Source organism: Branchiostoma belcheri, unplaced genomic scaffold (assembly GCF_001625305.1).
Source record: "Branchiostoma belcheri isolate BF01 breed outbred unplaced genomic scaffold, Haploidv18h27 scaffold26, whole genome shotgun sequence".
Classification (NCBI taxonomy): domain Eukaryota; kingdom Metazoa; phylum Chordata; class Leptocardii; order Amphioxiformes; family Branchiostomatidae; genus Branchiostoma; species Branchiostoma belcheri.
This window is the reverse complement of record NW_017803865.1, coordinates 1,589,042-1,611,824: the sequence shown is the minus strand read 5'-3', so window position 1 is coordinate 1,611,824 and position 22,783 is coordinate 1,589,042. Positions and strand designations below refer to the sequence as shown.

The 22,783-nt window shown below is 44.2% G+C and overlaps 1 protein-coding gene across 1 annotated transcript in view; it reads left to right on the top strand.

Annotated features, from left to right (window-relative positions):
• Positions 1-22,783, top strand: part of LOC109471796 (sushi, von Willebrand factor type A, EGF and pentraxin domain-containing protein 1-like) — a 30,108-nt gene that overhangs the window by 1,678 nt on the left and 5,647 nt on the right. The window contains exons 2-39 of the mRNA XM_019771150.1: positions 552-584; positions 1,135-1,710; positions 1,947-2,063; positions 2,409-2,585; positions 3,128-3,184; positions 3,785-3,958; positions 4,173-4,349; positions 4,726-4,902; positions 5,081-5,257; positions 5,595-5,768; positions 5,936-6,112; positions 6,405-6,578; positions 6,927-7,103; positions 7,296-7,469; positions 7,696-7,872; positions 10,660-10,833; positions 11,130-11,306; positions 11,616-11,813; positions 12,124-12,693; positions 13,045-13,221; positions 13,838-14,014; positions 14,185-14,361; positions 14,498-14,674; positions 14,794-14,970; positions 15,170-15,346; positions 15,957-16,133; positions 16,467-16,643; positions 17,087-17,263; positions 17,757-17,933; positions 18,417-18,596; positions 18,750-18,926; positions 19,315-19,491; positions 19,933-20,106; positions 20,188-20,361; positions 20,746-20,922; positions 21,533-21,649; positions 22,365-22,484; positions 22,740-22,778. Coding sequence (XP_019626709.1) covers positions 552-584; positions 1,135-1,710; positions 1,947-2,063; positions 2,409-2,585; positions 3,128-3,184; positions 3,785-3,958; positions 4,173-4,349; positions 4,726-4,902; positions 5,081-5,257; positions 5,595-5,768; positions 5,936-6,112; positions 6,405-6,578; positions 6,927-7,103; positions 7,296-7,469; positions 7,696-7,872; positions 10,660-10,833; positions 11,130-11,306; positions 11,616-11,813; positions 12,124-12,693; positions 13,045-13,221; positions 13,838-14,014; positions 14,185-14,361; positions 14,498-14,674; positions 14,794-14,970; positions 15,170-15,346; positions 15,957-16,133; positions 16,467-16,643; positions 17,087-17,263; positions 17,757-17,933; positions 18,417-18,596; positions 18,750-18,926; positions 19,315-19,491; positions 19,933-20,106; positions 20,188-20,361; positions 20,746-20,922; positions 21,533-21,649; positions 22,365-22,484; positions 22,740-22,778 — 6,942 coding nt within the window. The remainder of the gene's footprint in view (positions 1-551; positions 585-1,134; positions 1,711-1,946; positions 2,064-2,408; positions 2,586-3,127; positions 3,185-3,784; positions 3,959-4,172; positions 4,350-4,725; positions 4,903-5,080; positions 5,258-5,594; positions 5,769-5,935; positions 6,113-6,404; positions 6,579-6,926; positions 7,104-7,295; positions 7,470-7,695; positions 7,873-10,659; positions 10,834-11,129; positions 11,307-11,615; positions 11,814-12,123; positions 12,694-13,044; positions 13,222-13,837; positions 14,015-14,184; positions 14,362-14,497; positions 14,675-14,793; positions 14,971-15,169; positions 15,347-15,956; positions 16,134-16,466; positions 16,644-17,086; positions 17,264-17,756; positions 17,934-18,416; positions 18,597-18,749; positions 18,927-19,314; positions 19,492-19,932; positions 20,107-20,187; positions 20,362-20,745; positions 20,923-21,532; positions 21,650-22,364; positions 22,485-22,739; positions 22,779-22,783) is intronic.

Sequence of the window (22,783 nt, the reverse complement as noted above, 5' to 3'; positions counted from 1 at the left end):
AGAGGGCACGTCTGTCTTTATATACCGGTGCCGTGATATCAAAGGTCAATCAAATTACAGAACAGTCAATTATTAATTATTACTATCTAGAGTCTATGTGTTCGTCGTAGTTTTAGCGTGTACAGTCATATTTTACCACGATGACGTCTGTAGTAATGATCAAATGACAGAACACTTGTAGTCGCGCCCGGTAAGCAAATCAAAGAATCACCTACAATTATCTGTCAATGATGTACTGGAGAAGTAAAGAAACAAAGGAATACGAAAACATTTTCTACTACAAATATAATGCACAATATATACATGTACATATCGCAACAATCTTAATAGAATAGATAAATTCATGCATTTTAGATTGTGGTAAATTCAGCTTGCAATAACAAAACGCTAGCTTTCTTACCGACGCATTTTTAAGATACACGTATCTCTCCATTGCAACAGGTATGACGGCTTGTAACTGAAATATGGACATACATTTTTGACAGTTGATGTCACTGTTATTATACGGTTCTTTATTGAAAAGTAATAACTATAGGTAAATATTTTTTCAGCTGTCTCCCAGGCGACAGTCCCACCTGCACTACGTGAGTGCCTCATTGTTTCTTATATAATCAGACTGTGACTTTGTAGTAGAAAATCGAAAGAAATATATATACATAATCGCAACAACAACATTCGTATAGGCCTACTATTTTGTATACGTAAACGTGCAAAGTGGTGCGCATGCAATTTTACATGTTCTTCTTTTTACACCATCTGTACAGGCCAAATAAAAGGCAAAATAGACGTTTTCTAGCATTCCAACATGAAAACTCCACAGCACTCCAAACCCGAAAACATACACCCAACAATGACGGCAATGACAAGCATCGTGACTTTGTCGGAAAATTTCCGTACTCGTGTAACGTGTGTTTCTGTTCTCCGACTTACGTATTACACACATCCTTTGGTTCACATACCAGCAAAATAAAAGTCAAACTATATACAGCAGCACATCTCTGATAACCCAAACTCATACATGACGAAGGTATGAAGTCATCGACCCCTTGTTTCAAATGTAGCAGATAATAATAATCCAATTACCCATTCGTGCCAAAGATATCAGACATTTTAAATCATTTTAATTTCTTTCAGCCAACAACTGTCTTTATCCAGTAGACCTGGTCTTCCTTGTAGACAGCTCGGAGAGTTTCAGGACAAGCGGTTTCAACGATGCAAAGACGTTTCTCCAGAATGTAGTCAACTATTTTACTCTCGGAGAAAACGACACAAGGGTCGGTGTTGTGACGTTCAGCAACGAGGACGAGCAGGTTACTCGGGTTAGGCTCAACGAAAATTACACCAGAGTTGAGCTTTTAACTGAGATCCGCAACATTCCCTACGACAGAGGCCATACCTTCACTGGACTTGGTCTCGACCACGTGCGCAACAATTCCTTCCTCGAAGTAAACGGCCGGCGGAACAGTACTCTTGACTTTTTGGTGGTATTAACCGACGATGAATCTGAGGACAACGTCAGCGGCCCAGCACAGCTGATACGAGACATGGGCATCACCGTGTTTGCTGTAGGTGTTGGCCCGGAAAACGACATTAGTCAAGCTACACTAGAGACTATTGCTGGTGACCCTAACAGGGTGTTCAGACTGACGGACCATGATGAGCTTGTGGACAGCGTGCGAGCCAGAGCTATAGGAGGGGACATTTGCAACGGTAGGTACTCTCTCTTTTTCTCTTTCTTTCTCTTGTAGACAGTTGGTTTAGAATGACTAGGAAAGCACAGTTACAAACAGACTTCTTATACTTATTCCTTATAAAACTTACCGTGAAGTGAACAACTTAATATTTAAACACTGTTACGATATAATGTACGTCTGTATAATATGGCACATGTCGTCTTTCACAGAATTTTGTATTCATACTAAACAAATTCGGCCTTGCCTTTACAGCCACCAACCTGTGCGATCCACACCCGTGCCACGTCGACGCAACCTGCCGACTGTTGGGGAGGACCTTTGAGTGCAGCTGTAACATAGGATTCGTCGGCGACGGTTTCACCTGCTCAGGTTCGTCAAGCTGTTATACGGAGTAAATTAAAAACTATGACTATGTAAATTTGTTCATGCGTGTTTCAAAAAGAGAAACGAGATCTTATATATATAGTCGTAACATAGTAATGTAGTACTTGTTCTTCCAACACTTAAACCTCAGTTATCTAAGGTAGTGCATTTGGCCCATGAATATGGGCGTGAATATTCAATAAAGGTCATTGTCATTGTTATTACTGTACCATCTGACAGGTGTCGCTATTGCATGACATATGTATGATGCTAGTGCCAAACATTTCAACTAGTTGTTTGTTTTACGTCTAGTTACCAAATTAACAAGTCGTTTGCATTCTACATTTTCAGTTGTACAATGCCCTGTCCTGTCGGCACCAGTGAACGGCGCGCTGAGTCCTGCAGGCAGACGTCAGTACCAGGACGTGGTCACGTTCACGTGTAACTCGGGGTACAACCTGGTGGGCGCGACTAGCATTACCTGCCAACAGAATGGTGCCTGGACTGCCAGTCCACCGACATGCAACCGTAAGTTAAACTTTCCTGATGATATTCGCGCAGGCACATACACGAAAAGACTAGATGAGACCAATGGCAATGAAATACTGTACAGTTCCTGAAAACAGTCAAACGTGATTGGCATTATTCAATAAACAAAGACCTTGGACAAAAAATTACACTCTTCTTATGTTAGAGAACGTTGAATATTGCAAATCGTCCTTCCACTAGTTCTTGATTTCTGCATCCAGTTAATTCAATTAAATGCTGTCACGTCACGGTCAGAATGGCAGCCAATTCAGAACATGGTACCACGGCTCGTGAGTGAAAACATTCCTTTGAGAAGCAAACAATGGTTGCTTTTAGATGTTGATGCAGATTCTGTACTCAACAAATTCAAGTATTTATATATCTAGATATATATTTGACAGAAGGTATACTTTCCATTGCAGCTGTACAATGCCCATCTCGGGCGGCCCCAGCTAACGGAGCGGTGACTCCTACCGGAGCGGTCTCCTACCCGAGCGGGGTCACCTTCACCTGTAACTCGGGATACACACTGAACGGCCAAGCTACTCCGACGTGCCAAGCTGACGGAACGTGGAGTCATCCTGTTCCAGTATGCACGCGTAAGATCACTTAGACACTGTTGAAATTTCTCACAAAATGTAGTTTTATATAGCTTTGCACCATTACTATACTGGTGAAAACATAAGAGTGGCGCATTCCAATATTCAATCATTAGCAACCCAGACGTCTGCTAAATATGTAAATGTACCTCATGTCATATACATGAGGTACGCTGAGCGATCTAAATTGTAGTTCTGTGCGCCATGAAAGTATACTGTAGAAACAGCAAGAAATGCAAAACGTAATATTAATACAATTCGTTCTTCATCAATAAAATAACGTCCTTGGTCTTGATCAATCTGTCGCTCAGCGGTCGCAGCCTCTAGTCAAAGAGCTGTAATGGACGTCGTAATTACATGCATTTTTAGAACAGTAGAAGCTTTTTGTATACTAGTCAGCGCAAATAGTCCAGATGTCTGGCAGATCCAAATCTGGTACTTATATTTTAGTACACGGAACCCAAAGGGCCTCTTGGGCAAGTTTATGTCAAGAAAGATCGACTCGTGACCTGCATGTACTTGTCCTACGCAGAACCATTTACTTTGTGATTTTATTGACAGTTTTGACATGAAGGTTTCTCTTTGTAATTTCCATTGCAGCGGTAGAATGTCCGGTACTGACGACCTTAACTAACGGAGCGCTCAGTACCACATCGAGGACCTACCAGACCGTGGTCACCTTCACCTGTAACTCGGGATACGTGCTGAACGGCTTTCCTACGACGACCTGCCAAGCTGGCGGAACATGGAGTAACTCTGTTCCTACATGCACGCGTAAGATCGACTACTAGTATTTGACACTGGTTAATACTAAAAATTGAGAGCAAAACGTATTCTTTTATTTATTTATTTATTTATTTTATTTATTCTGGTTATATATCAAATACCTGTAATATACTAGTGTTCTAATGTTGGCAAAGGTAATCGTCGTCGATCAGTATCTTTAGTACTAGATAGATTTCAAATGATGACTATTTCATCATTACAGCCAGGCCATGTCCGCTTCGGGCGGCCCCAACTAACGGAGCGGTGAGTCCTACCGGAGCGGTCTCCTACCCGGACGGGGTCACCTTCACCTGTAGCTCGGGATACACACTGAACGGTGCTGCTACTGCAACCTGCCAAGCCAGCGGAGCGTGGAGTGATCCTGTTCCAACATGCACACGTAAGAATGAATGAATGAACTTTATTGCTCGACAATCGTACATGGTACAATGTGTGGCAGTAATACAACAATACTACAAATAAACTAAACTATCTTGTTACATTTCTTACCACAAACTACTATATAAGATGAATTTGACACTTCTGTACCGCGAATTTATCATTACCGTTAACAAATGATTCGCCGACTTTCTTTTTTCAGCACCTGCCACGACCGTGAACGCGATTATTCCGCGATTATTTCCATTTTTCTTAGACCGTGTACTTTTGCTACCGCGAACATAAAGTGAATCATAGTATTTGTGTTACTTTTCAGCGCATTTACATGTAGTAAGTTTACACATAGATGTCAGAACTTGACTATTTACTCATTACAGCCAGACCATGTCCGGCGTTGACTGCCCCAACTAACGGAGCTCTGAGTCCTCTCGGGCCACACGCCTTCCCGACAGTGGTCACCTTCACCTGTAACTCGGGATACGTACGGAACGGCGCTGCTGATACCACATGCCGAGCTGACGGAACATGGAGTAATCCTGTTCCAACATGCACAGGTGTGATGAGTTTGACACTGATATATACTGATAATTTCTAGCAAATGAAGCTTCTGTGTGTTTCTGTAAAAAAAAGATCAGTTCGTCATGTAGACGTACGTTTTTCCACTCTGCAAAAGGAATACATTAGATATTGTGATTTTATTTGACAGAATGCGATTTGTACTTCCCATTGCAGCGGTCCAATGTCCGGCCCGGACGGCCCCAGCTAACGGAGCGGTGACTCCTACCGGAGCGGTCTCCTACCCGAACTCGGTCACCTTCACCTGTAACACAGGATACACACTGAACGGCGTTGCTACTCAGACCTGCCGAGCTGACGGGACATGGAGTAATAATGATCCAACATGCACACGTAAGATAAATTTGAAACTGATATCTAGCGAAATGTAGGTTTTACACGCCTATACACTATTATAGTATCGAGAGCATGACTTCTTATGCCCCATTTTAATATTCAAACGTTGGCATACATACCTACATTGTAGGAACGAGCTTCAAGTTCAACATCGCTCCGTGTATTTTAAGTATACATGATTAAAAAGGCATGTTTGTGTCAAGAAATATCAATTCATCGTCTAGACATACTCAGCAGAAAGTTCCACAAGATATTGCAATTCATTTCTAGTTACTAGTATATGTCTGATAAGATTTACTTCTTTCTTACTTCTTTACTTCCATATATATTGCAGTGGCCCAATGTCCGTCTCTGACGGCCCCAGCTAACGGAGCGCTCAGTACCACAGATACCTCCTTCAATACCGTGGTCACGATTACCTGTAACTCGGGATACGTACTGAATGGCGTTCCTACTGTGACCTGCCAAGCTGGCGGAACATGGAGCAATACTCTTCCAACATGTCCCCGTAAGATGCATTTGACACTGAGAGATACAAGCAATTTATAGCAAAATGTATTTATATACCTTCTTTGAATGTTTTAATGCAATAACTAGTCTATCAATTGTTTGTCGATCAATAAATCTTCAGTACACAGATATGAAAACCTGGCTATTTCCGGATCCTCATTTCAGCCAGAACATGTTCGGCCCGGGCGGCCCCAGCTAACGGAGCGGTGAGTCCTACCGGAGCGGTCTCCTACCCGAACTCGGTCACCTTCACCTGTAACACGGGATACACACTGAACGGCGTTGCTGCTCAGACCTGCCGAGCTGACGGGACGTGGAGTCATCCTGATCCAACATGCACACGTAAGATGACTTTGACACTGACAGATACACGCTTAAACTATAGTGGTGAGAGTATATGTAAAGATGGCCCGTTTTAATTTCCAAACGTTGACAAACAAATGTGTGCTAATGGAAGCTCACTGAATGTACTTTTAGAACATAGAAAAAACGATTTCTCAAATAGATGTAATTGTACATCTATCTAACATCTATTTAACAACTATATAACTGTAGCAGGCAAACATAATCTACAGTGATCACATGATTTCATTTCTAGCTGTATATTTGACAGGAATTGTACTTTTCATTGCAGAGGTCCAATGTCCACCTCTGACGGCCCCAGCTAACGGAGCGCTCAGTACAACAGTGAGGACCTACCTGACCGTGGTCACCTTCACCTGTAACCCGGGATACAACAGGAATGGCGCTACTTCTGCGACCTGCCAAGCTGACGGAACATGGAGTAACTCTGTTCCAACATGCACACGTAAGATGAGTTTAACACTGGTAGATACAAGTAACTTCTAGCAAAATGCAGTTTTACATGTCTACACTACACTGCTGTATACACAAGTGAATATAAGAAAGATGGACCCTTTTTATATTCAAATATTCGACGTCGCGTCACTCCGTACGTGCATTCAAACTTCGACGTCACTCCGGAGCTCCCTACGTGTATTTGTAATACATAGAACTTAAAAGACCAGTCGTGCAAGTTTCTGTCAATAAAGATCAATTCATTACTTAGCTATGAACATATCCAATTGCCAACAGGACATAAAATATTCTGGCTTCATTTCTAGTTGTATGCTTTGCACTTCCCTTCCCATTACAGCAGTACAATGTTCGGCTCGGGCGGCCCCAGCTAACGGAGCGGTGAGTCCTACCGGAGCGGTCTCCTACCCGAACGGGGTCACCTTCACCTGTAATACGGGATATGCCCTGAACGGCGTTGCCACTCCGACGTGCCAAGCTGACACAACGTGGAGTAACCCTGTTCCTACATGCATACGTAAGATATATCTTAAACTGATAGATACGTTTTTACATATCTACACCATTGTATGTCAGAATATTCAAAGATAAGAATGGTGGCTCCCCTCAATGTTCAAACGTTAGCAAACATACACGTACTAATTCACCGACGTAGTCCTATTAATCATTAGTAGATATGTGCTAGAACATGGCTATCTTATCATTTCAGTTGGACAATGTTCGTCTCTGACGGCCCCAGCTAACGGAGCGCTCAGTACCACAGCGACCTCCTACCTGACCGTGGTCACCTTCACCTGTAACGCGGGATACGTACTGACCGGCGCTACTTCTACCACGTGCCAAGCTAACGGGGCGTGGAGTAATCCTGTTCATACATGCACACGTAAGATGGATTAGATACTGATAGATACAAGTTTTTATAAGCCTACACTGTAGTATAGGAAGATTGAGAGAGAGTGAGTCGGTGAGTGAGTGAGTGAGTGAGAGTGAGTGAGTGGTGAGTGAGCGAGTGAGCGAGCGAGCGATTGGGAAGGCAGATATGATGTATTCTGATTTCATTTCTAGCTGTATGTTTGAGTTTGACAAAAATTGTATACTTTCCATTGCAGCGGTCCAATGCACTGCTAGGACGGCCCCAGCTAACGGAGCGGTGAGTCCTACCGGACCGGTCTCCTACCCGGGCGGGGTCACCTTCACCTGTAACTCGGGATACACACTGAGCGGCGTTGCTACGTCGACGTGCCAAGCCGACAGAACATGGAGTGATCCTGTTCCAACATGTCCACGTAAGACGATTTTCAAGTTGATGGGTGCTATCAACGTTTGATAACTGCAGTATAAACAAATTCACCAGATACAATTGCAGCTTGTTTCATTTACAAATTCATGCTAACTGCAAGATTATGATATTAATGTTTAGTGACTTATAATTTACATTTACATTTTATTTCAGGAATACAATGCCCGGTACTGACGGCCTTAACTAACGGAGGGCTCAGTACCACAGCGAGGACCTACCAGACCGTGGTCACCTTCACCTGTAACTCGGGATACGTGCTGAACGGCTTGCCTACTACGACCTGCCAAGCTGGCGGAACATGGAGTAACTCTGTTCCTACTTGCACACGTAAGATGACATTGAAAGCAATCAACAATGAAAATTCTGTCTCGATGCAACTCACCATACGAAGATGAAAACGTCCCTTAAATAATTATTAGTTACTCGAAGGTTCTTGACCGAGACCTGTTCATCTTTTCAGCCAGACAGTGTGCGGCTCGGGCGGCCCCAGCTAACGGAGCGGTGACTCCTACCGGATCGGTCTCCTACCCGAACTCGGTCACCTTCACCTGTAACTCGGGGTACCAACTGATCGGCGTTGCTACTCCGACGTGTCAAGCTGACGGAACGTGGAGTAGTGCTGTTCCTACATGCACACGTAAGACAACTTGATACATGACAGCAATTTCCATCAATTCAAGTTGGTAAACAGACATAGATTAGCAACCGTCTCTTTATTCTATATTCAGTACACATACATGTAAGTATATGTATAGATCCCCGAATCAACAGGTTATTGACCATTACAGCCAGACCATGTCTGACTCTAACGGCCCCAGCTAACGGAGGTCTAAGTCCTCTCGGACCACACGCCTATCCGACCGTGGTCACCTTCACCTGTAACTCGGGATACGTACGGAATGGCGCTGCTGATACGACATGCCGAAGCTGACGGGACGTGGAGTAATCCTGTTCCAACATGCACACGTAAGACGACTTATGACACATTTTAAACATACATTTCTAGCATAAATATACACTGAATAGAGAAAAATGTTTCCTTCTGTGTACTTAAAAGTTGACATGCAGACGTTCGCGTCGACGAATGAGGCTTGATGACAATTAGTGAGCAAGACTACTCTTTCATCCCTTTAGGCGTACAGTGTCCAGCCTTGACGGCCCCAACCGACGGAGGGCTGAGTCCTGCCGGACCATACAGCTACCAGGACGTGGTCACCTTCAGCTGTAACACGGGGTACCGACGGAACGGGGCCACTAGTGTGACGTGTCGAGCTGACGGGACATGGAGTAGTTCTGTTCCGACATGCGAACGTAAGACGGTTTTGAAAGTTACCGATTGAAGGAATCATCTGTAGAAATGCAATGTACATACACACATGCACATTAGATAGCTATAAGGAGAAATGTGTTTTACATATGTAACAAGAGTTCTACGATCTCATACCTTCGCCAAATGATGTTAACCCTTGCGGGTGACGATTTATACAATTTTAATCATTGATTTTGTAAATAAGAGCCTCATTTACATGGATTATGTCAGTTGATCATATTCTCCATCCAATGACAGCCTTATCATAACAAAAAGGCTATTATAGCACTTCCTCATAAATTATGCAAATGAGGTCATGATTTGAATAAATTATGTTTATTAATGTTCACCTTCACTTAACTTCCAAATGTGGCAAGTATGAAATTCGGGATGCAGCAGTTACAACTATGGAATTATAAGAATTTGCCATTAATTATGCAAATTAGGTCCGTATTTACATAATCTATATCTTCAGATGTTTTTCTCGTTCTCAAGTAGATGTCACAAGTGTTTCATGGTTCTATTATCGAACAAAGCAGATTTATAGAATTTCCTCATTAATTATGCAAATTAGCTCCTGATTTGCATAATTGCCATCTGATTATGTCAAGCATCACTTCAACTACCTACATACCAAAAATCACGACAATACGTCAACCGGTTGAGTTATCGTCCTTCAAATTTTTTTCAACAAATGCTCCTGCAGTTCCAGAACAAGGCGCTAGGGGACCCAAACTCATGTCACTTCTGCCATACCCCAAGAGCTATCTACCAACCAAAATTCGTGACCCTAGCATGTCCAAAACATGAGATATCAAAACCGGAAGTTCAGCTGCAGTACCTAGAAAAGCCGCCAGGGGGCCCAAAATCTAATCATTTCTAGGTCTCATGAAGACCTACCCACCTACCAAGTTTCATTCCAATCCATCCACTGCTTCTCGAGTTATCTTGCTAAACCACAAACACACACACACACAAACACACAGACAAACGCTACTGAAAACATAACCTTCTTGGCGAAGGTAATGACGATTGGAATTTGATATGGAGGCGTCTGTGAAAATTCCTAGGAGACATCTTTTCGGTATTTCAGTCGGACAATGCCTTACGTTGACTCCACCAACGAACGGGGCGCTGAATCCTCCCGGGGCAACCAACTACCAGGACGTGGTCACCTTTACCTGTAACTCGGGATATGTACTGAACGGCGCAGCTTCTGTGACGTGCCGAGCTGACGGAACATGGAGTAATCCTGTTCCAACATGTCCACGTAAGATGGCTTTCAAGTTCATACCTTGTCAAGTTGATGACAGTGTTAGCAATTTCTATCGCATTTTAGTATATACACTTTAAACAGATGTATAGAAATAGAAAACGCGCGAATTTTTAGATTTACAAGCGTCGCTTTGTGCATCTTAAGTACATAGATGGATCCCCTTAGCAAAATGTTATTTACAATTTCAGCCAGACAATGTCCGCCTCTGACGGCCCCAACTAACGGGGTTCTCAGCACCACATCGACCTCCTACCTGACCGTGGTTGGGTTCACCTGTAACTCGGGATACGTGCGGACAGGTGCTGCTACTGCGACGTGCCAAGATGACGGAACATGGAGTGGCTCTGTTCCAACGTGCACACGTAAGAAGACCTTTTATTTGATCTATGTTAGCAGATTCCGTCAAATTGTAGTGAGTAAACCATAGAGAGAGGTGTAATTCTTTTTAATCATGCAGACCTAAGATTACATTTTTACTGATGAAAATGTAATTTATACACTTATATTTTGCAATAGCCAATACAAGAAAGAAACTATTATGACTAAACAGGCCTTAAGACTTGTAGTACAGGACGTTATTTTCGCTAGGAACGTGGATTGTTGCTTTTTCCGTTATCATGTCCCTAGTTTTATAAAATGACATTTTACCTTTTTATAGGAATACAATGTTCGACTCTGACGGCTCCATCAAATGGAGCTCTGAGTCCTGCCGCAGCGAACTCCTACCAGGACGTGGTGACATTCACCTGTAACTCGGGATACACTCTGAACGGAGCAACTGCAGTGACGTGTCGGGCTGACGGAACATGGAGTAATCCTGTTCCCACGTGCACTGGTAAGTTGGCAAATCAATACCACACATTTGACAGCAATACCATATCCTTGCCAGTCGATCTACAAAAAGGGGAGGCCAGGCTCGACCTTGACTGACACATGAGGACGGCACGTACATCCGATCTGCCCTAATATACTAGTAGCTAACGCCCCTTTCACATGAAGCTGACCATGGCCTCCGATCCCGATTCGTTCTTGAGACCATAGTTAGCAGTTAGCCATGAGATAGGTATGAACACTTAAAAGCTATGTTATCCATTGATTAAATAATCTGTTGAAACTATTCACGGAAGATAATTACCATTTTCAGGTGTGCAATGTCCGGCGCTGACGGCCCCAGCTAATGGAGGACTGAGTCCTACCGGAGCAGTCTCCTACCCGAATGAAGTGACGTTTACCTGTGACCCGGGGTACAGGCTAGTCGGAGTCGACAGGCTGGCTTGTCGAGCTGACGGAACGTGGAATAATGTTGCCCCAACCTGCCGATTCACAATTCCAACCCCACTAGGTGAGTGCTTTGAACAATGCTTGATGACACCCATAACACTTCAGTACAACAGTTCCTGAAAATAGACAGACGTGATAGGTGTTATTCAATAAACAAGACGTTTGGAAAATACATTCTTCTGATGTTAGGGATCTTGCAAATCATCCTTCCAGTTCTTAATTGCAGTACTATCTGAGCCCGATTATTTATTTTACTCTCATCAAGTGTGATCCACAGCTGAGGTAAACTGTAGCCATCAGTTATAGCAAGCGTTTATTGCTTTCTGTTCCCAGATTTCAGTGATAAAAAAGGTTTCGTCTTTTTTTTCCAGCCAACACGTGTCCTTATGCAGTAGACCTGGTCTTCCTCGTAGACAGCAGCTCCAGTTGGGGGGCGAACCGTTTCGAGAATGCAAAGACGTTTGTCCAGAACGTTGCCAACTATTTTACCCTCGGAGAAAACGACACAAGGGTTGGTGTCGTTACGTACAACGACTTTGACGAGCAGGTTATTCGCATCAGGCTCAACGAAAATTACACCCGAGTCGAAGCCTTGACTGCGATCCGAAATATCCCGTACGAAAGCGGCATCAGCACCTTTACAGGACGTGGTCTTGAACACGTGAGCAACAATTCCTTTCTCATGGCATTTGGCCAACGGAAAAACATGCTAGTCGTATTGACCGACGGTAACTCTACAGATGACGTCAACGCTACATCGCAGTACTTACGCCGGTTGCTCGTCTCCATATTTGCTGTGGGTGTGGGCGAGGAGGCGGACGTCAGCCAGGATACTCTTCAGACCATTGCGGGCGATCCTACCCGGGTGTTCAGGCTGACGAGCTACGACTTCCTTACGGATGACAACCGCGCCGCATCTGTACGACAGTCGATCTGTGACGGTGGGTACTACGCCTGTACCAGTTCTTTTATGTGTCCTGGTTATATACATGTGTATACTTACATACATTTTGTACTATCCACACTGTTTGGAATATCACTGTACAGAACAGCATTGTTTTCCTTCACCATCTTTTCTTTCTTTCTTTTTATTTTGAAATACATGGACATTCACAAAATGTTGAAAATAAAAGCAGAAATAATGATTAAAAGTGTGTCTAATGTGTTTAATTTCTATCTGATGTAGTGTGACCGCCAATGCAATATATATATATACTGTGTGGTGGAAACAGGATAGCTGTCATTTTCCAGCATACAGGTGAATTGTTGTCATTTGTATGTTTTGTTACCAGCTGTACGATGCCCTGCCCTGCCGGCCCCAACTAACGGAGCGCTGAGTCATACCGGATTGATCTCCCCCCAGACCGTGGTCACGTTCACCTGTAACCCGGGGTACAGTCTGGACGGCCAAAGCACCATTACCTGCCTACAGAGTGGTTTTTATACTGGTCCTATCCCCACATGCATCCGTAAGTAAACCTTACTTTCATCATTCAGTCGTCCCTCGAGCTCTTTTCCACCAGCTTCTTTCCCATCACTCCGGCCGCCAACCCTAGAATATCATCCCTGGAGCGCCTGATTTATTTCGCTATCTTCAAAGGCCAATTAACGTTCTAGGGATGGCATTGTAAGGTTGGCGGCCGGAGATTCTAAAGCGTGCGATCTACGTCTGATCAGAAAATCGTGCAAGTTGCATGCATACAAATAAACATACGACCGCGCCCGGAACGCCTGCAAAGGAGACTGCTTTCCCACCATATACGTTAATCACCTCCATATACGGCGGTTTTGTTTACGGTGGGTCTGTTTGTATGTTTGCCTGTGTTTCCGTACTCCCACATGTTAGGCGCGTTAGGGTAGTATGCACAGAAAGCTAGTTCAATGGTTCCAGAAAAGGTTAACCTATTTCCTGTCTTCATCATTCTGCTATATGCATGTCTGTTGCCGTAGGGGAACATGCTATATCTATCCAGATCCGTGCCTGAGTATGGTTCCGAAGAAAGCACGGTTATGGATACAACAATACAATACTCCCGGTATGAAGAAATGTTCTTTGCTAACATTGTTTTTTTTTTGTCATTTCAGCTGTACAGTGCCCCAATCTAACGGCCCCAGCTAACGGAGCGGTGAGTCCTACCGGGGCGGTCTCCTACCCGAACGGAGTCACTTTCAGCTGTGACTCGGGATACGGTCTATCCGGGGTAGCTACCCTGACCTGCCGAGCTGACGGAACATGGAGCAGTCTTCCGCCAACGTGCCAACGTACGATAAGTTTAAAACTGCATGATATTACAGGAGAAATGTCTATCATACGCGTGCAGTAGGTGGGGAAAGGCATTAATTACGAGATGATGACTCCTTCTGCAATGTTTGAATATTAATTTTGGCGAGCAAATGTCGACTGAACTTTGAACATCATATTATGATTTCAGCTGGGCAATGTTCGACGTTGACGCCCCCAACTAACGGAGCTCTAAGCCCTGTGGGAGCGACCTCTTTCCAGAACGTGGTGACGTTCACCTGTAACCCGGGATACGAACGGAACGGAGCCTCTAGTGTGACGTGCCAGGCTAATCTGATATGGAGTGCTCCTGTTCCAACATGTGACCGTAAGATAACATCACTAGAAAAATGCCAAAATGCTATTCTTAACATTTTCCTTCACAATTTTCGAACAAACACGTCGTATATGGTACAAGTAACTGTTTGCCGCCCTGTTGACTATGTGCCATCTATATATACTAGGTGTACAGTGTCCGCTATTGGGGGCTCTGGCAAACGGAGTATTGAGTCCTTCGGGAGCCACATCATACCAGGACGTAGTGCAGTTCATCTGTAACCAGGGGTACGAGGTGAATGGTCCTGCTAGTACCACCTGCCAGGCGGACCAAACGTGGAGCAACCCTGTCCGACCATGTCAAGGTAAAGAGGAAACAAATATGTCAAGTAAGATCTCCACAACGTTTTAGTGTGTGTTAATCATTTCACAAGCCCTCTTTCCTAGCAAAAGCTATGCTCCTAAACTGTTTCTATTTTTACAGCTGTACAATGTCCAACGCTGACGACTCCGGCTAATGGCGGGCTGAATCCTGCCGGGCCGCACTTCTACCAGAACCAGGTCACCTTCACGTGTAATCAAGGGTACGGACTGAGCGGCGCCTCCAGACTGACATGTCAGGCGGACGGAATGTGGAGCAATTCTGTTCCATCCTGCATACGTAAGACGTCCTGGGATTGATTCATGCGAAAAGTGTCCAAGAATTGTCTTTTGTGTGTAAAACCTGATGACATTTCTCTGCTCTTTTTTCTAATGTTTCAAACGGTATCTTGATATATATTGGATGACAAGCATTGCTTTCTTGCTTGTACAGGTATGTAATTCATGATTTTCTGTATCATCGTATTTCCCAATTCCAGTTGGACAGTGTCCGACACTAGCGGCCCCAGCTAACGGAGGACTTAGTCCTACCGGTACGACCGCCTACCAGACTGTGGTCACCTTCACCTGCAACTTGGGATACCAACTGGTCGGAGACTCTAGTACGACGTGTCAGGCTGGCTTAACATGGAGTTCTGCTATTCCAACATGCCAACGTAAGATACTTTTAACCCTGATATCAATGAAAGTACCGCACACACGCCAGCTTAAGTGATCTCAGTAGTTAATGAATTATCTCTCTTTGGACACGAGGACAATTTTTAGTTACACGCTTTTAGCTGTCTTGTTACCGAAAAGAATGCCATATTAATTTGTTGGTGCCTGGTTCTGTCATAGCCTGCTTGATGAAAATTCGTCTACATCAAAATCGCACGGTGGCCTTCGACGTATGTGGTCGCGTTGTTTGCAATATTTTATTTCATTTAAATATTTCGTTTAGTTACTTAGTATGGCATTACGCATTTGATGTTGGCCAGTAAGCGTACTCAACCGACGCTGTTATCTTAAAGTTCATCTGTAAGTCATTATGAAACAATCCACTAAGTGACTCCGTGAGCAGTGGATCATAGGTTGCAGAAAGTCCGTGGCGTCCCCGTCTCTGTTTGGGGATGGTTGCCCTGATCTGCGTGACGTCACGGAAGCGGTGGATTGCTCATTCCTTGGCAAAGACTGGAGTTGTACAGTCAAAAATTTGGGTGAGTCCAATTTTTGTGTTGGATATTACAGTTCAAACTTGTTTCATAACCGACGCTGTTGTTTCTCCAGCGGTGCCGTGTCCGACTCTAGCGGCTCCAGCAAACGGAATAGTGAGTCCAACCGGCGCAGCGTCATACCAGGACCAGGTGCAGTTCATCTGTAACGCGGGCTACAGTCGTGTCGGTGCCCCCAGCAGTACCTGCCAGGCTAACGGCACGTGGAGCGACCCGGTCCCAGCCTGCAATGGTAAATAGCCGTACTTAGCCGAGACCCAATCTGGAAAGCGTCGTCCATTGTACTCTATCACCCATATCCTATGTTAAGCCCATGTCGCACATAGAATTTGGCTTCCCGACCCAAGACTGCCGAACTTCCCCAACAATGATTGCGAGTAGGCCTGGAGCAAGGTCGACTGATTTCGGTCAGGTCGGCCACTCTTCGCCCGCGCCAGTCTCCGCTAATGTTTTAAAACATCCGCACGAAGTGTTCACAGGTCACAGCTACACTAAACATGCAAAATATTACCAATGTTCAAGAATATTCGCATGTTATCTTCATCAGTATTATTCTCTATTTTAGTTGTACAATGCCCAACATTAGTTGCCCCGACAAACGGAGCACTGAGTCCTACCGGAGCGACTTCCTACCTGACCGTGGTCACCTTCACCTGTAACACCGGGTACGACCGGAACGGCGCTGCTGATGCGACGTGCCAAGCTGACGGAACGTGGAGTCGGGACGTCCCAACGTGTACAGGTAAAGACATCCTGTCACTGTGTCCTTGTACAAGAAATGGCCCACAATATACCACTGACAAGAAAGGTTTGTAAAAGATACTCTGCTAATATTCGAATGAAAGCTTATCTGTGTTTGTAGATCTGGAATGGAATCCATACAATTTGAACCTCAACACAAAGGAAACACCAGGAATTCATTTGCCAGACAGTTATATCATTTCGGTAGCGAAATGGTAAATGTCTGGCAAATGGATACAGCTGGCCAATTTGATAATAATAATGAAAGTTTATTGCAAATACATGCCCGAGGGCTAATTGCAGACAACATAAGAAAGAAAATACAAATGTACAGTGATGCCTTAGCGGCCACCGAAATATGGAGATTAGATGACGTCAGGAGTGAAGTAAAAGTGGCCGAGAGACGGCTCAGGCAGGGTTGATGAAGATTTTTTGTCGTTTCAGCTGTAACGTGCCCGACGTTGACGAACCCAGCAAACGGTGTACTTAGTCCTTCCGGATCGAACTCCTACCAGAACACGGTGACGCTGACCTGCGACGCGGGGTACCAGTCTAGCGGCGTCTCCACCATCACGTGCCAGGCCGATCGCTCATGGAGCGCCGCCATTCCAACATGCAATCGTATGTTGACTTTATGGCAAAATTTGACTTTATTTGCAACATTTCAACATTTATTACATGTTGAAGCCGACGAATAGCCGACGCTTCGATGAAAGTCTGTCATCTTCATCCGGGCAATTACATATGACTTGTTCACTGCGCTAGCCTCTAAAGAAAAGAGTAGAATTTAATGAACAAATATGCCAGTTGGATCGCGCGGACCAACTTCCCTTAACTTTGCTATTGAGTCATTTGCCAATCTGATTAAATTATCAACGTCCTTTGGCTTTCTTAAACTACTAGTCGCAACAAATTACTTGACAATGCGTACAAGTATTTTGTTGCAAACTGTACTTCACCCAGTCAGTATACATGTACAATAAAGGTTGTTTTTCATCCAATGCATGTTAATTCTCTAGGAACACTTGATTACAATTGAGGTATTTATTATAAGAAAAAACCCTCAAACGTTACACTTTTCACGTAGTTAATCAAGACTATCTTGTCAATCCAGCGGTGCAGTGTCAGCCCTTGACAGCCCCTGTAAATGGTGGATTGAGTCCGGCTGGCGCAACTTCATATCAAGTCACGGTGCTGTTCACCTGTAACCAAGGTTACGAGCTGGTTGGAGCCGCCAGTGCTACTTGCCGAGCTGACCAAACATGGAGTGAGACACCCCCAACTTGCAGAGGTACGTACATGAATAATCAAACTCTCACCTTTTAAAGCCCCAGTCACACATTCAGGACCTTGCCCCCGAACAAAGCCGACCAAGGCTGACGTTCGGAGCAGTCTAACCAGATTTAAGTCACAACAACTTTTCTATACGAATCGAAACGACTTTAAGGTAAATCTGAGTCAGATTTGACCAAACACACCCCGACTTAAATGTACTCCCGGATGGTTGGCCGGTGTTCTGCGAACTTACAGCCGAACACCAGACAACCGAACCTCCCGACCAGCCCCCTGAATGTTGTAAACATTTGAGATTTGCTCTTACCTACTCCTAACCATTTTGGGGGGCATTCGGCTAGCGGCTAGTGTTCAAGAGGCAAAAGTCTGGAATTTGTGACATGTAAACAAAATTTGTTCGATATTTTGAAACTTTTTAACTATATAACCATATTTAGAAGATTCGAATCTTTTATTTATTAATATGATTGAATGTTTCTAGTCGTACAATGTCCACTATTATCCGCCCCTGTGAACGGAGCGCTGAGTCCTTCCGGAGCGACCTCCTATAACGACGCGGTCACCTTCACGTGTGACACGGGATACCAACTGAACGGACCCTCAGATGTGTTGACGTGTCGAGCTGACGGAACATGGAGTAATACTGCTCCAACGTGTACAGGTACGAAATCAACATCTGTCAAAGATTCTGTCAAAGATAAAAATAACATCTGGCACATATTTTAGAAAGATATTTGGGTTAAATGTTTGCAATTGGTGTGGCCAAGGTACCAAAATGTTTTCCTCATATTTCTTTTGTTCTCTGTCGGTTCAGTTGTCAGATGTCTGGCGTTGACGGCTCCAGCTAACGGAGCTCTGAGTCCTGCCGGAGCGAACTCGTACACGAACGTGGTCACGTTCACCTGTAACCAGGGATACGAGCGACAGGGAGCCTCTAGTGCGACGTGTCAAGCCGACGGAACATGGAGTAATGCTGTTGCAACTTGCATACGTGAGTTCAATTCAGTTGAAACGTAAGGTATGGTCACATTTGCACGATAGCAAACTGAAGGCATTTTGGAATATTTTGGGGGATAGCCGTTCATGTGTACTTGACGTACAAGATTCAGCTGTCTTGTTACAGAAAAGTCTATTAGATCCTTGTCGGCGATCGGCTGTCTCATAGCCGAACCGAATGACAGAAGTGATTGCCTTAAACTTCAAAATCAAAATCGTACGACGACCTACGACGAATGTGACCGCGCAGGGTAACCTGAACACATCGTCCAACAGCATTAGATGATGGCCTAGATACATTGTGTACGTACGGGATATTATACATGTAGTTCTCCTTTGGCATTGATTTCACCAGTGACCCAAATGTATTCTTCTTACTCCAGCTGTACAATGCCAACAATTAACAGCTCCAGCAAATGGAGTATTGAGTCCTACCGGCCCCATCTCCTATCAGAACGGGGTGGACTTCAGGTGCAACGTGGGTTACCAGCTGAACGGAGCATCCCGTGCTACCTGCCAAGCCGACCAGACATGGAGTGCAAATGTTCCGACATGTACAGGTACATATGGAAATTACAAATGAGTTCGTCCTCAGTCATTCGTCACCAGTTTCTTGATAGCGTGACAGAACGAAGCTCTTCGTCCTGAAGACCAACCTCCTCGAATACCTTCGTGTCAAAGAGGGACGGGCACTTCTATGACTTTCATCCGGTTTCCAAAGAATTGACGGACAAAATCAGCCATCACCTCCTTGCGAATAACATGTATACATGACCTGCTAGTGACAGCCAATAGTTATGAATTTTGAGATCTCTGGCATAATACCATCAAGTTGCAATTGGCTATTTGTTATATACAATATATCACCAAATTCACATCTGCCAAATTGAAACGGTTTCATCCCAGTTGAAACACCAGGTGAAAAACCTTTGTCAATTCTTAAGCTAGCGTCTTAAACATTTCCGTGTTTTTTTTTCATTGATATCTTTCTATGTTTTCAGTGGTACAATGCCCGCTGTTGACGGCCCCAGCTAACGGAGCGCTGAGTCCTGCCGGCGTGACTGCTTACAACACCGTGGTCAGGTTCACCTGCGTCCAGGGATATGTACTGACCGGCGCCGCTGATGTGACGTGCCAAGCTGACGGGACATGGAGCGCCAGGCCAACATGTAGACGTAAGATAACCTACATGTAAAATGAAATCTGTACAATATGTCAATTAAACATTGGCATAACGGAGATTTTTGTCGTTTCAGCCGTACAATGTCCGATTCTGAGCGCCCCAGACAACGGATCGCTGAGTACCGGAGCGAACTCCTATCAGACTGTGGTTACGTTCAACTGTAACCTGGGGTACGAGAGGGTCGGCTTCGCCAGTGCCATCTGCCAGTTTGACAGCACTTGGAGCAATACTGTTCCAACATGCAGAGGTGATTCAAAACCCCATCAATAGGAACGTGCACACTAGATCGCTTAGCTTAGCCTCTAGACGAAGTGGTTGCGAGTTTGAATCCCGACTGCGAGCGCCATCGTTCACACGATAAGCACGCCAGTAAAAAGTCTCAGTCCTAAGGACGGGGTGTCAAGCCATGGTCCCCTTTCATTGCCAAACGTCAATTCTACACTAGTTTTTTAAAGGTTGGGGCAACGCTTGGACAAAAAAAGGTATACCACTTTACCTAGGTCTACATACAAGCTACAGGACATACATTCACTATAGATTGTGATAGATGTGTTTGAAAATGAGCCCTCTTCAATCATATTATAGTAGACAAAGCATTAACCTAAATGAGACTGCTACGTTGCTACTACAGCTGTTCAGTGCCCGCTGTTGACCCATCCGGCGAATGGAGTCGTGAATCCTATCGGCCGCAATTCGTACCAGGACGTGGTGCGGTTTACTTGTAACACGGGGTTCGAGTTGAACGGAGAACCCAGTGCTACCTGCAGGGCTGACCGGACGTGGAGCGAGCCCGTCCCGACGTGTACAGGTATCTATCGTGTCCAGAACCGTGTCTATCTAGTCCTGTGCCTGTATAGTGTTCGGGTTAGGGTTAGGGTTAAGATCAGGCTCGGTCCTGGATAGTCTCCGCGTATATAAGTACGTAGATCTAATCTATTCGCCACCAGACTCCTTTGCAGGTTGAATAGATAGTCGAAATCGGCCTAAAAAGCAGGCCATATTTGGACATAGGCCAATTTTTCCTACTATGACCGGACAATATTATAGGCCGATTTAAGCTATTCATTTAGCCTACAAAGGATTCTGATGGATACTATGTGTAGTCAAGGATTAGACATCGCAGTCCTTACAATAATTGCAATAATTTCTATAATTTTTTTAATTGTTAAGGAATAGTAATTGGGGGATTTTGAATCAATTCATTTAATCCGTAAAGTCGCAGATGAAATCATTTTGAACGTATGAACTTGGTGCGAACATTTATTCATCGCTATATCTATTGCAATAATGGGAATAGGATTAATGCTTCTTGTGTCACATATTGCCAGTTTTTTTTAATTTCCTTCTGATAACTAATATCCTTCACATTTCTCTTAGTGTATAACTTAGGAAGCATTGTTTTCCCTCATTTTTTATAGACATCAATGAGTGCAGACTGAATATGTGCCATAGTCTGGCTACATGTACCAATACTATCGGCTCATTTCGGTGTAACTGCTTCAGTGGATACTCTGGAGATGGATTCACCTGCAGAGGTTTGTTTAAACCAATCGAATACTGCAAGAACATGAGAGGGAGTGAGAGAGAGGCAGGCAGATAGACAGAGAGACAGACAGAGATAGATTAAAAAGCAAAGAGAAAGATTTATGTCCTGTTTCACAACTTGGATGACATTTTACGACTATCATTTTTGGTATTGCAATGTCCCGAACTGGGCTCGTCTGGGCTTAAGGTAACCAATGTACTTGCTACTTGCAGCCGATGACCTACACATTAATAATTGTGCATTACTTGATCTAAAAGTAAAACTCCATTGCAATAAGACTTCAGAACTCTTTCCTACATCAGTCCATCAGACTCTACAATCAGACTGTATAATCAGAACTTGTTAGGCCTGGGATGTACGGTTCATATCATTAATATGTATATATTCATGCATATATGTATGTAATGCAATTTAATGTTATGTGTTTTTAATGTATTGATTGTAAATACCAATGTCATTCAGGCATTATATAATTATAAGTATATACTGTATGTCTGCTATGTTGGTATAATAATAAAGAATTGAATTGAGTAGCTTGACATCCATCCTGCTCTAGCTCCTATTGGATGTAACAATCCCTTCCATGTAGAAAATTCGGCAAGAAAGCATTCAAAGAGGCGAAAGCACATAGAATAGAATGGATACAGATAAAGAAAGAATGCATTTGCCTGATATATTGTTTGCCTCCTGGCTGCCTTCGACAGATATCAACGAGTGTGCTCCTACCTCACCCTGTCACCAGTGGGCGGTCTGCACCAACCTACCAGGGTCATTCATGTGTAACTGCACCGAGGGATACATCGGAAACGGATTTATCTGTGCAGGTATTTGAATTAAAACGCCTTTGTCAAAGAGAGAGAGAGAGGAGAGAGATGGAGAGACACAGCTGGAGAGACAAAGAGAAAGGGAGGGACACAGAGAAAGAGGGGCAGAGACACATTTACAAACGCCCATCTCTTTATCTGAGTTACCAACCATGGCCAAGACCTACTGAGTCTTTGGCACGTGTACATTTAAGCTTCTAGAACTTTCTGTTGCGTTGACGGTTTCCATTGTTTCCACCCATCTTCTGTTTGCAGAACTTCCGTGTGACCGCTGGACCTGGCGGTTGGGACCTGGTCTT